The sequence below is a fragment of the Lontra canadensis genome, unplaced genomic scaffold (genome assembly GCF_010015895.1).
Source record: "Lontra canadensis isolate GAN:19392208 unplaced genomic scaffold, GSC_riverotter_1.0 scaffold241, whole genome shotgun sequence".
NCBI classification, from domain to species: Eukaryota; Metazoa; Chordata; class Mammalia; order Carnivora; family Mustelidae; genus Lontra; species Lontra canadensis.
The window spans coordinates 234,215-249,184 of NW_022631235.1; the positions used below are offsets into that span (position 1 = coordinate 234,215).

The 14,970-nt window shown below is 45.8% G+C and overlaps 1 gene segment (V, D, J or C); it reads left to right on the plus strand.

Annotated features, from left to right (window-relative positions):
- Nucleotides 1-7,213: 7,213 nt before the first annotated feature.
- On the plus strand, nt 7,214-7,792 carry LOC116862421. The segment is given in 2 exon segments: nt 7,214-7,306; nt 7,458-7,792. Coding segments are annotated over 2 exon segments (366 nt in total).
- Nucleotides 7,793-14,970: the final 7,178 nt, after the last annotated feature.

The following is a 14,970-nucleotide window of genomic DNA, read 5'->3' on the forward strand; positions in this document are numbered from 1 at the left end:
ACCTTGAAGAGTTATTAAACTTTATAGCCCTTCTCATTCTCTTATATGGCAATTATTTCTTTTCACAACTTATCTGTTACTGCCCCTGACAGCAAAATGGAGATAGTGAGGCACAGCACCTGTGGCCTGCCCCAAAACTCACAGCCTACAGAAGATATTTACAGCACCATCCTTCCTATGGAAAGTCCATGTTCTCTTTTTTTTTAAATTTTTTTTTATTTATTTTCAGCGTAACAGAATTCATTGTTTTTGCACCACACACAGTGCTCCATGCAATACGTGCCCTCCTTAATACCCACCACCTGGCTCCCACCCCCCCACCCTGTCAAAACCCTCAGATTGTTTTTCAGAGTCCATAGTCTCTCATGGTTCACCTCCCCTTTCAATTTCCTTCAACTCCCTTCTCCTTTCTATCTCCCTATGTCCTCCACGTTATTTGTTATGCTCCACAAATAAGCGACTAATCAACCAAAGGAAAGCTTCAGAAATTAAAGATGGACTTCACTACTGAGCTCTCTGTGGCTAAACCAGCCCACAGGGACATCAGAACACAAACTGGAGTGGGGACATCAGCCCCAGACTATAGGATCAAGAGTGAAACAGAATCCCCTGTGGAGTCGACTCCGAGTGGAGTCGACAAGAACCACCCCTGCCCTTTCTGTGACCCGTGCATCTGAGGTCTTTGTGAGAACCCACAAAACTCTTCAGCAGCAGCCTCTGAGGCCCTCCAGTTTGCACAACCAGTAGAGGTCTCCAGAAAGAGAATAAGAGAAGCCTGGGAGGACACTTGTCCAGCCTCAGACCTTGGGAGCAGAATAGGGGTAACTCCACCATGTTCTGGACCCATCTTCTCCTCAGGGTCCTTGCTCACTGCACAGCCACACCGGCTCGAGATTCTTGGGACAATCTAAGCCTTTCAGGGGCTGCCTGGGGGAAGGATGCCCTTGGACCGGCTGCAGGACGAGGAGCTGGGTAGAAGAAACACCCCATGATGCTCATGGTTTTGTGTGAGCCCTGATGGAATGGCCCTGCTCAGGGATAGTTTTTTTTTTTTAATTTTTATTTTAAATTTCTTTTCAGTGTTCCAGAATTCATTGTGTATGCACCACACCCAGTGCTCCATGCAATACGTGCCCTCCACAATACACACCCCCAGGATCACCCAACTTCACACGCCCCCCCATAAGTTCATTTAGTTCCTCAGAGTCCATAGTTTCTCATGGTTTCTCTCTCCCTCCAATTTCCCCCAACTGCCTTCTCCTCTCCATCTCCCCATGCCCTCTGTGTTATTCCTTATGCTCCACAAATAAGCGAAGCGATATGGTAATTGACTCTCTCTGCTTGACTTATTTCACTCAGCATAATCTCCCACCCATGCTGATACAAAAGTTGGGTGTTCATCTTTCAGATGGAGGCATAATACTCCATAGTGTATATGGACCACATCCTCTTTATCCATTCATCCGTTGAAGGGCATCTTGGTTCTTTCCACAGTTTGGCAACTGTGGCCATTGCTGCTATAAACATTGGGGTACACATGGCCCTTCTTTTCACTACATCTGTATCTTTGGGGTAAATACCCAGTAGTGCAATTGCAGGGTCATAGGGAAGCTCTATTTTTAATTTCTTTAGGAATCTCCACACTGTTTTCCAAAGTGGCTGCACCAACTTGCATTCCCACCAACAGTGTAAGAGGGTTCCCCTTTCTCCACATCCTCTCCAACACACATTGTTTACTGTCTTTAATTTTGATCATTCTAGCTGGTGTCAGGTGGTATCTCAATGTGGTTTTGATTTGAATCTCCCTGATGGCTAGTGATGATGAACATTTTCTCATGTGTCTGTTAGCCATTTGTATGTCTTCATTGGAGAAGTGTCTGTTCATGTCTTCCACCCATTTTGTTGACATGATTATCTGTTTTGTGTGTTGAGTTTGAGGAGTTCTTTATAGATCCTGGATATCAGCCCTTTTTCTACATTGTCAGTTGCGAATATCTTCTCCCATTCCATGGGTTGCCTCTTTGTTTTGTTGACTGTTTCCTTTGCTGTGCAGAAGCTTTTGATCTTGATGAAGTCCCAAAAGTTTATTTTCGCTTTTGTTTCCTTTGCCTTTGGAGACATATCATGAGCAAAGTTGCTGTGGCTGATGTCGAAGAGGTTACTGCCTATATTCTCCTCTAGGATTCTGATGGATTCCTGCCTTGCATTGAGGTCTTTTACACATTTCAAGTTTATCCTTGTGTATGGTATAAGAGAATGGTTGAGTTTCATTCTTCTACATATAGCTCTCCAATCTTCCCAGCACCATTTATTGAAAAGACTGTCTTTTTTCCACTGTATATTTTTCTTGTTTTGTCAGAGGTTAGTTAACCATAGGGATAGGGTTTTTTTTCCAGTTTTTTCAAAAGCTCCATCCACCAGTCAGACCCACGCTACTCTGGGACTGAGACTGATGAGAGGGGTACCCCTGAGAATATAGAAAATCCCTGGAGCTCTGGCCAGGCCTGCAGTCTCTTGGAATGAGCCCTTGATTTTCCAGCCAATGTCTCCTTTCTTCTCTTATAGCTGTGGCTTCCTATGAGGTGACTCAGCCCCTGTCTGTGTGGGTGGCCCTGGGACAGATGGCCAGGATAATCTGTGGGGAAACAATACTGGAAGTAAATATGCTTACGGGTACCAGCAGAGGCCAGACCAAGCCCCCATCCTGATCATCTATTAAACCCCCAGCCATAACTATACCTGTAACTCAAACTCCCAGATCCCAAAATCTCGACATACCTCAACTACAAGACATAGTTTAAAAAAAGTATAACAAAAACAAAAACAAAGTCCCCAACACCCATCAGTGTCAAATAGGCAAGGAAAAAGAGACAGTCTCAAAAGTAGCCAGAAGGAAAAGACACAGAGTTTTTAGGGAAAGACAGAGAAAATTTCTAGCAAATTTCTCATTAACAGAAAGGCAAGGAAAGACAGCATATTTTTAAAATACAGGGAAAAGAAAAAAAGAATTATTTAACAAGGGAGAACATCTTTCAAAAATGAAGGCTAAATAAAACATTTTCTGACATACATACAAAAAGTGACGGCAATGGGGTGCCTGGGTGGCTCAGTGGGTTAAAGCCTCTGCCTTCGGCTCAGGTCATGATCCCAGGGTCCTGGGGTCGAGCCCCGCATCAGGCTCTCTGCTCGGCAGGGAGCCTGCTTTCTCCTCTCTCTCTCTCTCTCTCTCTCTCTCTCTCTCTGCCTGCCTCTCTGCCTACTTGTGATCTCTGTCTGTCAAATAAACGGATAAAATATTAAAAAAAAAAAAGTGACAGGATTGATCATCAGCCAGCCTGATACAAAAGAAATAGTACTGGACACCCCTCAAGCAGGAAGGAGTGATTCCAGAAAGAATCAGATTCTACAAGACAGATGAAAAAATCACAAATGCTAACTACTAGGGAAAATATTAAGATTTTTTTAGTATCTAAATCTTTTTTGAAGATAGTTCATTGTCTAAAGAAACTCAAATACCTATCTATGTTGGGATTTATAATAGAGTTAAAAGCAGTATGTATGAATTACAGCAAAAAATACTGAGAAGGAGAGGGAGAAGTTTGCTGTAAGGATCTGACAGTTTGTGTGACACGGGGGAACACACCTGAATGTGGACTATTACAACTCATGAGAATATGACAGACATAGGTAGAGCTAATAACCAAAAAAGTAGGAGATAAAATGGAATCCTAAAAATGCACCAGTAACTTAAAAAGGGAAGAAAAGGAGAAAGGAAACCAGGAGAACATGGACAAAGAAACACTATATACTAGGATGTTATGTGGAATGTCAGTGCTAATTACACCCTGGAAAAGGTCTAAATGCAAAGAAAAGACTTGTCAAACTGAGTTTCAGAGTAATGCCCGACTCTATGTCCCATTTTAGAAAATTACTGTAAATGAAACCACGTGAAAATCTAGGGGTAAGTTCAAGACAAGTTCCCACAAATACTGCTCCACAATGTAGAACATGAAACATTCACAGGGAAGAGACAGAGAGTGAATATTTAAAAATAGTTAGAATGAAATTATTTATATTGCATGTATTTTACACACACAAACAAAAAAGAAATATTCACAGAGCACGTCTCATGAGGAACTGATAGGGAAATAGCCTTCACTCCTCCCTCCTTTCCCCCACATTTAGGAGAAGGGAGGGGAAAATAAAGCAAGAAGAAACCAGAGAGGGAGACAAACCATAAAGAGACACTTCACCATAAGACACAAATTGAGGGTTGCTGGAGGGAAGAGGCTGGGGGAAACGTAAGGGGGTGATGGATATTAAAGAGGGCACATGATATAATAAGCCCTGGGTGTTATACGCAATTGATGAATCACTGAACTGTATTCCTGAAACTAATAATACACTGTATGTTAATTAATTGATTTTAAATTAAAATAAAAAAATTAAATTAAAAAAGAATTTTCCATACAGACAGACAAGAGTTCTGCTATGGAGTTGAGAGGTGGGGACAGCTCCACAGGCACCAGATCCATGAAGCCTGCCAGGAGCAGAGATTCTCTCCAGCAGCCTGCGAAGGAGCATTTTCACAGGAACCAGGGATGACATGACAGAAGTTTGTGGTGGCCAGGCTCAGCTGTAGCCTCAGAAGACAGAACTCTGGGGTCTCCACCATGACCAGGACCCTCTCTTGCTCCTCCTCCTCGCTCTCTACCCAGGTCTTGCCTGTATTGTCCTGCCCATGGGCTCAGCCCCCACCTGACCCCAACCATGACCCTGAGACTCAGCTCAGCCCAGGGAATGCTGCAAGATTGGGAACAATGAGAATGAGCTCCAGAGTCTCCTGATTTTTCAGATCCTGTGATTACCGGTAAGATTAGCCTCCCCCAGTAGAGTGGCCATGACATCCTCGTCACTACCACCTGCTCAGGAGACAGAAGACAAAACAATAATGTTGAGCAGAGCCCCCGGACACAGGCCAGGGCCCTGCCTGGCCAAACAGCCTCCGCTGTCCCCACAGGTTCTCCAGCTCTAACCTGGAACATGAACCTCCTGAACCTCCCCATGTGCAAGCCACGGGGGCTCTTTAGAGACCAGCCAGGATGGGGATGGCAGTGAGTCGGGAACAGAAATCCTGCTGCCCTGCCTGGCCTCACCCTCCCTCCCTATTTGCTCCCATGATCAAGCTATGCCCTGAGGAGTTTATAATAATAACAAAAACAACAACAATAACAGTAATAATGCAGATTTATGTACACAAGTATACTTTACACAAAAGCATCATCTGTTCCCACTTATGACAATCTGCACTAATCAGAGTGGGGAAGCATCAATCTTGACACTTAACACACAGGAAAACTGGTAGTGATAGGACATCACATGGGTTTATCTGGATTTGACCCTTTTCTGATGCACTACACTCTACCCTGCTCTCTTCTTTTTATACAGGACACCAGGCTAGCCTAGGACATTTCAACCCAGGGACAAGTACAGGAATCCCACTTGCCTTGTCTCCTTCACCAGGTATGTGGCCTGTCTGTGCTGGGCTGGGCAGGGCTTGTGGGTGGGCAGCTGCCTGTTTGAGACTGGAAACCATGGTCCACATCCCTTCTCAGGTGACAGGTGCTGTAGGGGAACCTGCAAGAGGAAAGCTCCTGGTCTGAGTCCTCCTCCACCAGCAGGGGGCAGAAGAGCTGCATCACGAACAGCAGGACAGAGTCTGGGGCTGCCCATGGGGAGACTCACAGGGACACCAGGCCTGGGGGCAACAGGAGGCCAGGGTTCAGTTCCCAGAAAGAAATTAGAATAATCACTCCTATCTCCAGCTGCTGAAGAGACCTTTCTCTGAAGGTCAGACACACAGTGATACCCAGGACACTGACAGGAGTCCTGACACAGTAAATGCCTACATGGGAAATGCATCTCCCTGCTCTGTGCACTGGTGTTCCAGGAGCTGACTCATCTGAGCATCTGAGCTGGACATGTTGAGAACATCCTGACCACTCACCTTATGACTCTCCATCCCCATGTCCAGGCAGAAGCAGACCCGGGACTGCAGCTTCTTTGCTCAGGAGGGTCTCAAGGGGTGGGACAAGGAGTACTTGGAGTCCCTGGTCCCTGAAATGAGCACCACAGCCTCCTTGTGAGACTGTCTCCAGAGTGAAGTGGATTCTCACTACCTGAGGCCACAGCTCTGGTCCCTGGGTTGTCCTTGTGCAGTGACAGAATCCAGCTCCCTCCTGGGATGCTAGCCTGGCTCCAAAACTCACCCATGTGAAAAGACCTAACTCTGGGACCCTAAAAACACATGGTGTTCAAAAGTGTCAGCGGTGATTTCTCATGCAAGTCACATGTTTCCATGCAACACTGATGAAGAATCGTAAAGCAATCAATGTGCTGACAATCTATGAGCTGGTCTGCTGTGGGATGGGGGTGTGAAATCACCACATGACAATACACTAGACATTGTGATCAATCTTCAAAAGCAGATGTTCTCTTAACAAGTGGACTCTCAGGCGCCTGGGTGGCTCAGCGGGTTAAACCTCTGCCTTTGGCTCAGGTTATGGTTTCAGGGTCCCATGATCAAGCCTGGCTTTGGGATCTTTGCTCTGCAGACAGCCTGCTTTCCCCCCAGTCCAACCTGCCTCTCTGCTACTTGTGTTCTCTCTCCCTCTGTCAAATAAATAAATAAATGATCTTAAAAAAAGCAAGTGGACTCTCACAGACGTCAATGCACAAATTCTGATGAGAAAATTCCACAATCTGATGAAATGGGAAGCATGGGATCACAGTGCCGCAGGGGGACACAGTGGCGACACAATGTAGGAGGAAGGTAATGAGGGCATAGGACCACCTTTCCTTGAACCAAGTGTCTGCATCTCTCAGAGGACCCAACCCAGCTCCATGGCCAGGCTTCTGAAAGACCCCAGAGAGAGCCAAGGGCAGACCTCATACAGAGTAGTTTCATTTGGTTATCCTGTGTTCAGATGCCAGGAAAGTAACTGATCCCAGATGTTTGTTGTTGAGGATGGTTTTGAAACTGGCAGCTGCTTGGAGTAAACTCAGGGCTCCTCTCTTCCTCCTCAATCACATGTTCTGATCTCACAACTTGTGGATCACTTAGGAGCCCCTGAAGTGGAGAAAATTTGCATAACTACTAACAATCACTGACCCAAGGACCTAGAAAGGAATAAAAGAGGCTGGGGTAGAACCCAGCAGTGCTGTGGGATCTCAGGAGGCAGAGCTCTGGACATCTCCACCATGGACTGGATCCCTCTCCTACTCTCCGTCCTCACTCTCTGCACAGGTGATGTCCCTGGACCCTCTGCAAATGCTCAGCCCCTTGCAGGACCTGAGCTGAGCCTGCCTCAGAGCTTGAGCTCAGACTCAAAACAACCTCATTACAGGGACCCAGGGAAGTGAACCTCACACCAACTTCTCCTCTTCTGTCTTTTCAGGCTCCATGGCCTTCAGTGTGTTGACTCAGCCTCGTTCGGTGTCAGTGTCCCTGGGACAGACAGCTACCATCACCTGCTCTGGGGAAGTACTGAGCAAATACTATGCACAATGGTACCAGCAGAAGGCAGGTCAAGCCCCCAAGCAGGTCATTTATAAGGACACTGAGCGTCCCTCTAGGATCCCTGACCAATTCTCTGGTTCCAGTTCAGGGACCACACACACCCTGACCATCAACGGGGCCCAGGCCGAGTATGAGGCTGACTATTACTGTCAGTCATCAGATAGCAGTGATAAAGCTCACAGTGACACAGGCAGATAGGGAAGTGAGACAAAAACCCCTTCCCTGCCTTTGTCTCACCCTCCTCCAGCCCCAGGGGGACTATGCACAGAGCAGGAGCAGGTTTAGCCTAGGATCCCACTTCTGAGATCCACAGGCTGACTCTTCTCACACACCTTCAGACAGGTTCGACAAGATGGATTGGCAGAGGATAAGGATACATTTATTATAACTATACTTAAGTTGTGGATGTGAGCTCATGAATGACTGAATATGTTAGGAGCAGACAATAGAAGACATTTTCCAAAGTCCAAATCTTTTAATACTTCCCTAAAAGATAATCATATATTCTGAGACTTAAAAATACAGAGATGGCGATTGACAGATTACATGTTACCAAAGAAGAGACTAGTCACCTTGATGTCACAGCAATAGAGATTGTTCAAAATGAAACACAGAGTGAAATAACTGGAGAAATTGAAGAAAGTCTCAGTGCAGAGAGGACAGCTTCTTTCTACCTAAAGATGTGTAATTGGAGTAACTGAGGCAGAGACAGTGGGGAGTGAATGGTGATTGAAAACATATCTGAAGGAAAAAGAGTCACCAAGTTCTCAAATTGTGAAACCCATGAACCAATGTATCCAAGGAGGTCAATGAAGCTCAGGCATAGGGAACATGAGAGATAGCACAGCAGACATCGTAACGAAATTACTACAAACCAGTGATGTAGACACTCTCACAGCCAGAGAGGAGAGTCGTGTTCCCTACAGGGATCCAGTAACGTGGTGGGAGTACATTCCTCCTTACAAACCAAGTAAACTGGACAACTGAGGGGGGGGGGGGCAATGTCTTCAAAATACAACTAAAAAAATGGACAATCTTATTTTTTTTATTTTTGTATTCTCTGATGCCCATCATCTACCTCAGTCATCCTCCCACGCCACCCTTGTGGTAATCGCCAGTTTGTTTTCTACACTGAAGAGTCTGTTTCTTGTGTCAACCTTCATTTTTAACCAGTCAAAATGTCATTGAAAAGTGAGACAAACTAAACCTTTCTCAGACTGTAAACCTCCCAGAACTAATCACCCACAGACTCTTGGCACAAGAGGCAGTGAAGGACACCCTGGGACAGAAGGAAAGTGTAGGAGAGTGAAATGTGAGTCTACACAAAGGTATAAAAAGTATCAGATAGCAAAAACTAAATGGGTAAATGTAAAAAGATTTTATTATTTAGTGTCTATTAAAAGTCAACTGTTTAGGTAGAAATAAGAACAATATATTGTGATTTATAATATGTATCTATAAAATATATGACAGGGGCTGCCTGGGTGGCTCAGTGGGTTAGGCCTCTGCCTTTGGCTCGGGTCATGATCTCGGGGTCCTGGGATTGAGTCCTGCGTCGGGCTCTCTGCTGGGCAGGGAGCCTGCTTCCTCCCCTCCCCTCCCTTCCCCCCCTCCCTCTCTGCCTACTTGTGATTTCTATCTGTCAAATAAATAAAATCCTTTTAAAAAAATAAAAAAAATATGACAATTGTCAGTAAAAATGTTGGGGAAAGAAAATTTTCTTATCACATCCTTCTTCTACATGTAATTGACACCATGTCACAAGAAGGTACTTGACAATTAGCAGTGAGGATTTCCAACACCAAGTAAGACACCAAAATAAAAATGGATAAGGAAGATGTGGTCCATATACACTATGGAGTATTATGCCTCCATATGAATATGAATACCCAACTTTTGTAGCAACATGGACGGGACTGGAAGAGATTATGCTGAGTGAAATAAGTCAAGCAGAGAGAGTCAATTATCATATGGTTTCACTTATTTGTGGAGCATAACAAATACCATGGAGGACATGGGGAGATGGAGAGGAGAAGGGAGCTAAGGGAAATTGAAAGGGGAGGTGAACCATGAGAGACTATGGACTCTGAAAAACCACCTGAGGGTTTTGAAGGGGCGGGGGGTAGGAGGTTGGGGGGACCAAGTGGTGGGTATTGGGGAGGGCACGTATTGCATGGAGCACTGGGTGTGGTGCAAAAACAATAAATACTGTTATGCTGAAAAGAAATTAAAAAATAATAATTAAAAAAAACATTTGAAAAACAAAGAGAAAGAGCTGATAAGGTGGATTAGTTAGGGTTCTCCAGGGGATATAGATCCAATATGGCCTGTATCTCATATACACCTGGATATTTATTCGTATGTTACACACACATACCCAGAGACAGAAACAGGGAAATAGACAGAAGCTGATTTAAAGAAATGGGTCATGGGGATGCCAGGGTCGTTCAGTCAGTTAAGCAACTGCCTTCACCTCAGGTCACGATTCCAAAGTCATGGGATCCAGTCCTGTATCAGGCTCCTTACTTGGCAGGGAGCATGCTTCTCCCTATGCCTGGAACTCCCCCTGCTTGTTCTCTCTCACTCTTTCTCTCCCAAATAAATAAACAGATAGATAGATAAATTTTTTTTTTTTTAAATGGGCATGCACTCAAGATGCAGGGAGGCCAGAAGCCTGGATTTTCTAGCAAGAATGATGTTGCAATGTCTCGTCTAAATGTAGTCTGAGTGCTGACAGGTTCACAGGACACAGAGAAGAAAGTTAAAGGGTACAAATCTAATTCCTACAGATGAATCTCCAATGTCTCAGATCACAAATCCAGGGGTTGAGAGTAACAGCAGACATGACAAAGTGAAGAACACATGAGGGAACCTGAAGACACAGCACAGACACTGCAAAGTGAGAGAGAGAAGGAAAGATACGAGAGTGAACAGAGAAACCCCAAGCTGGAGGACACCTTTAGGAGTGGAATAGGATGTAGTGTGTCCAAAAAGGAGAGGCAGCAGTGTGTAGGGGATGGAAAAATAATAGGGACAGTCATTGGCGAGATGTTCCAAACTTGATGAAACTGAAGATGCACGGGTTCAAAAATCTCAACACACCATGGGCACCTGGGTGGCTCAGCTGGTTAAGCGACTGCCTTCAGCTCAGGTCATGATCCCGGAGTCCTGGGATCGAGTCCCACATCAGGCTCCCAGCTCCATGGGGAGTCTGCTTCTCCCTCTGTCTCCTCTCATGCTCTCTCACTCTGTCTCTCTCTTGAATAAATAAAAAAAAAATTAAAAAAAAAAAAAAATCTCAACACACCAGAAGCACAAGACAAAGGAAGAAAAAACAACAACACCCATTTATATCAAATATTCAAGGCCATGAACAAGAGAGTCTTAGAAGCAGCCAGAGGGAAAGAGTCCCTGCACTCAGGGGAATAAACAGAAGAAGATGTTAGTGGCTTTTCCGTCAGTGGAAATGCCAGCAAGAGACACTGGATTAATGTCTCTAATTAGAGATGAAAGAACGGGAGGGGGTGGTGGGGGAGAACCAATTCATCCAGGGAAAACATCCTTCACAAATGAAGTCTCAATGAAACTTTTCACATAAAATAAGTGAAAGAAGTTTTCATCAGCTGACACACAATACAAGCAACAATATACATCCCTTAGGAAGATAAAATGATTCCAGGAAGAATCTGAATCTACAAAATGAATGTAAACATCATAAAAGCTAACTAGGGGGATAAATATTAAGACCTCTTTATTATCGAATTCTCTTTAAAAGTGTGCAGAAAAACATACTGTGCAGAACATAAAATAGCTATGTATGTTGGAACTCCTGACAGAGTTGAAATAATATGTAGCAAAATCACAGTGACTATGCTGAGAGGTGAGACACAGAAGGATGTTATCAGGTGCTTATGTTCCATATAAATTGATAGCATCACAGAACGTAGACTATTGCAAGTTATTGATCATCAGGCAGAAGGAACTTAAGCAAAAATGGGAGATAAGATGGAATCATTTAAAAATATTCTGTTAATCAAAAACATATATATGGAAAGAAGGAACAAAGAACACATGGGACAAGAACGTAAAGGAAAGTTGCTATATTGAAATGATATTACCAGTCACACTCAGGAAATGCTCTAAATGCCACGATTAAAGACAAAGGTTGTTAGATTGAATTTCACAGCAACACCCAAGTAGATGCTGCCCATCAGAAACCGCCAGGAAGGGAAGTGACACAGAATCTAAGCCACAATTTAAGATCATTCCCACACAATTCTGCTCCACCATCTGGGACATGAAACATTCACAGGGAACACATAGAAAATCTGAGAAGATGAATGGAGTCCCTAAAAATAATCAGGATGATTTTCTCTTACGTGTATCACACACAGGAGGAAGATCTGGAATACCCACAGTGAACGTGTCATGAGAACAACTACAAAATGCCCACACATGTCCCTTCTCTCCCGGACTTTAAGATTTTCAAACACAGAGTGACCAGAGCTCCCCACGAAGAGTCGAGAGGTGAGTGTGGCACATCATGCACCAGATCCAGGAAGCCCACCCAGAAGCACAGAGATTCTCTCTACCAGGCTGAGAAAGAGCATCTTCAAGGGGACCAGTGAGAGAATGAGGGAGGCTTGCAGGGGGGAAGACTCAGCTGTGGGCTCAACAGACAGAACTCGTCCCCACCATGACATGGACCCTCCTGCGCTCTCTCTCCTCACTCCCTGCCCAGGGGCTGTCCCAGGCCCTGACTACAGGTTCAGCCCCCACAGAACCCTGACCATGACTCTGCCCCTGAGCTCGGCCCAGGGCTTGCTGTAGGGGTTGGGACAACAGAGAACATCCCCCAGAGTTTCTTGAAACAGAGAACATCCCCCAGAGTTTCTTGAAACTGCAGGTACTCTGTTCACTTGTAAGACCCAGATGCCCCTGTAGATGGCCATGAGATCCCTGTCACTCCCACTGGCTCAGGAGAGCAGAGCAGAAGACAAAGCGGTGATGCAGAAGGGAGCCAGCAGGACCCAGGCAAGGCCCCAGCACAGCCAAACTGGCTCCACTGCCCCATAGACTCTGCAGTTGTAACCTGGAACACAAGCCCACAGACACTCCCTCTTGCAGGGGGAGGGTAGGGGGCTCCCTGATAGACCAGGCGAGGATGGGGATGGCTGTGAGTCTGCGGGCACAACCCCGGATGTACACTCTCTTCTTTCAACCATAGTCAAGTTCTGCCCAGAGGCTCCAGGTCTAAATCTAAGACACCTGGGCTGCATTTCCAGACTCCCCCTATCTTCCTCTGTTTTCCTGGGAACTTATTCTCTGGGCATCTGCTTTACTTGCTGTGAAATGGGGAAGCACATACTCAAGTAGGAAACATGTCATTTCAAATTAAATGATACAAAACACTGAAGTGTCTCTTTAATGAGAACAACTCAGTGGGTTCTTGGTGTTGGAGTCTCCAGTATACTTCTGTGGGTGCACAAGGACAAGTTTTCAGCTATACTGTACCTGCAGCATGTGCGATTGGATCCAGGTCTGAAGGAGCAGTTTGCCAACATCACCAAGCCACAGACTAGGATATTTTACAAATCCTCCCACACCAAACTTCAGGAGGTGAGTGCTGGATAATTTTTAAAAAGTAATAAAAACAGCAGTAATAACAATAAAATTAAATATATCCCTGCTCAACTGAACTTTACACCAGAAGCATCACCTGTCACTCCCATGTCCCAACTACACCGATAGGGATGCAGGAAGCATCGATTCTGATTCCTAAATACACAGGAACCCGGTGGCTGTGGGACATCACACAGGTTTGTTTGGACACTGACCCTTTTTTTTTTTTTTAAGATTTTATTTATTTGACAGACAGAGATCACAAGTAGGCAGAGACAGGCAGAGAGAGAGAGAGAGGAGGAAGCAGGCTCCCTGCTGAGCAGAGAGCCTGATGTGGGGCTCGATCCCAGGACCCTGGGATCATGTTCTGAGCCGAAGACAGAGGCTTTAACCCACTGAGCCACCCAGGTGCCCCAAGACCCTTTTTAAATGCACTACACCGTACCTTCTCTCTCATTCTTATAACAAGACTGCAGTCTACGGCAGGGCATTTCAACCCTGGGACAACTAGAGGAATCGCACCTGTCCTGTAGCCTACACCATGTATGTGACCTTTCTGTGTTCGGCTGGACAGGGCAGTGGGGCAGTTGCCTGTGGGAGGCTGGGAACCTTTGTCCACACTCTTTCTCAGGTGACAGGTGCTGCGGAGCAACTTGCAGGAGGGAAGCTCCTGGTGTGAGTCCATCTCCACCAGCAGGGGGCAGCAGAGCTGCATCAGGAGGTGCAGGACAGAAGCTGGAGCTGTCCAGGGGGAGCCTCACAGGGACATCAGTCCTGGCAGTCAACAGGTTGTCTGAGATTCAGTCCTCAGAGACTGTCAGGATGATCCACTCTAACTCCCCAGGCTTCAAGGACCATGTTCTGTGGGTCAGACACACTGTGTCAACCAGAACACTGACAAGAGTCCTGACACAATGCACATCTCACCTGGGAAATTCAGGTCCCTTCTCTGTCCACCAGTGTCTCCAGGGATTGACTCCTCTGTGCTGGGCACATCCAGAGACACTCACACTCTACCTCTCCTTCCCCACCTCCACCCCCACTCAGACCTGGGGCTGCAGCATCTTTGTTCAAGAGCATCTCAGGGGGCAGGAGGCAGAGCTATCAGGGATCCTGCTTCCTGGAGGAGCAATTGGAGCAACCTTGTGAGACTGTCTCCAGAGTGATGTGATTCTTTTGGCTGCAGGGACCATGCCTCAGGCCCTTGAGCTCACAAGACATGGGAACGTGTGATCATGTGGATCCTCGCAGGATCACAGACCTTGAGGTTGCTTCTCATGGATTCAGGCCATTTTCATATGTTCCCATGAAACATTGATGAAAAAATTAAAAGGGAACAAATGGCTGACAATGCCAGTTGCTGGTCTGCTGTGGGATGGGGGCTGTCATAGAGACAATAGCACCATGTGTAAATAGACTACAAATCCAGATAAATCTCCAAAAGCAGGTGGTTATTAGGCTAAGTAAACTTGCACTTACAAGATGATGAGCGAACCTCAGAATAAGAGAGTTTCCTATTCTGTTGACATGCCAAGGGTGGTAACAGTGTCTGTGGGGACACAGAGGGAACCTGAAGGAGGGCGGTGGGGAAGGTACTGAGGTCACAGAACCACCTTTCCCTGAATCACATGTTGTCTGACTCTCTCAGAGAGACCAGACCAGCCACATGGCCAGGATTCTGGAAGGCCATGAACTAGCACCAAAAGACCCCAGACATAATGGGTAGGGACAGTGGTTGTGTTCAAACTTCAGGATGCGAGTGTGATACT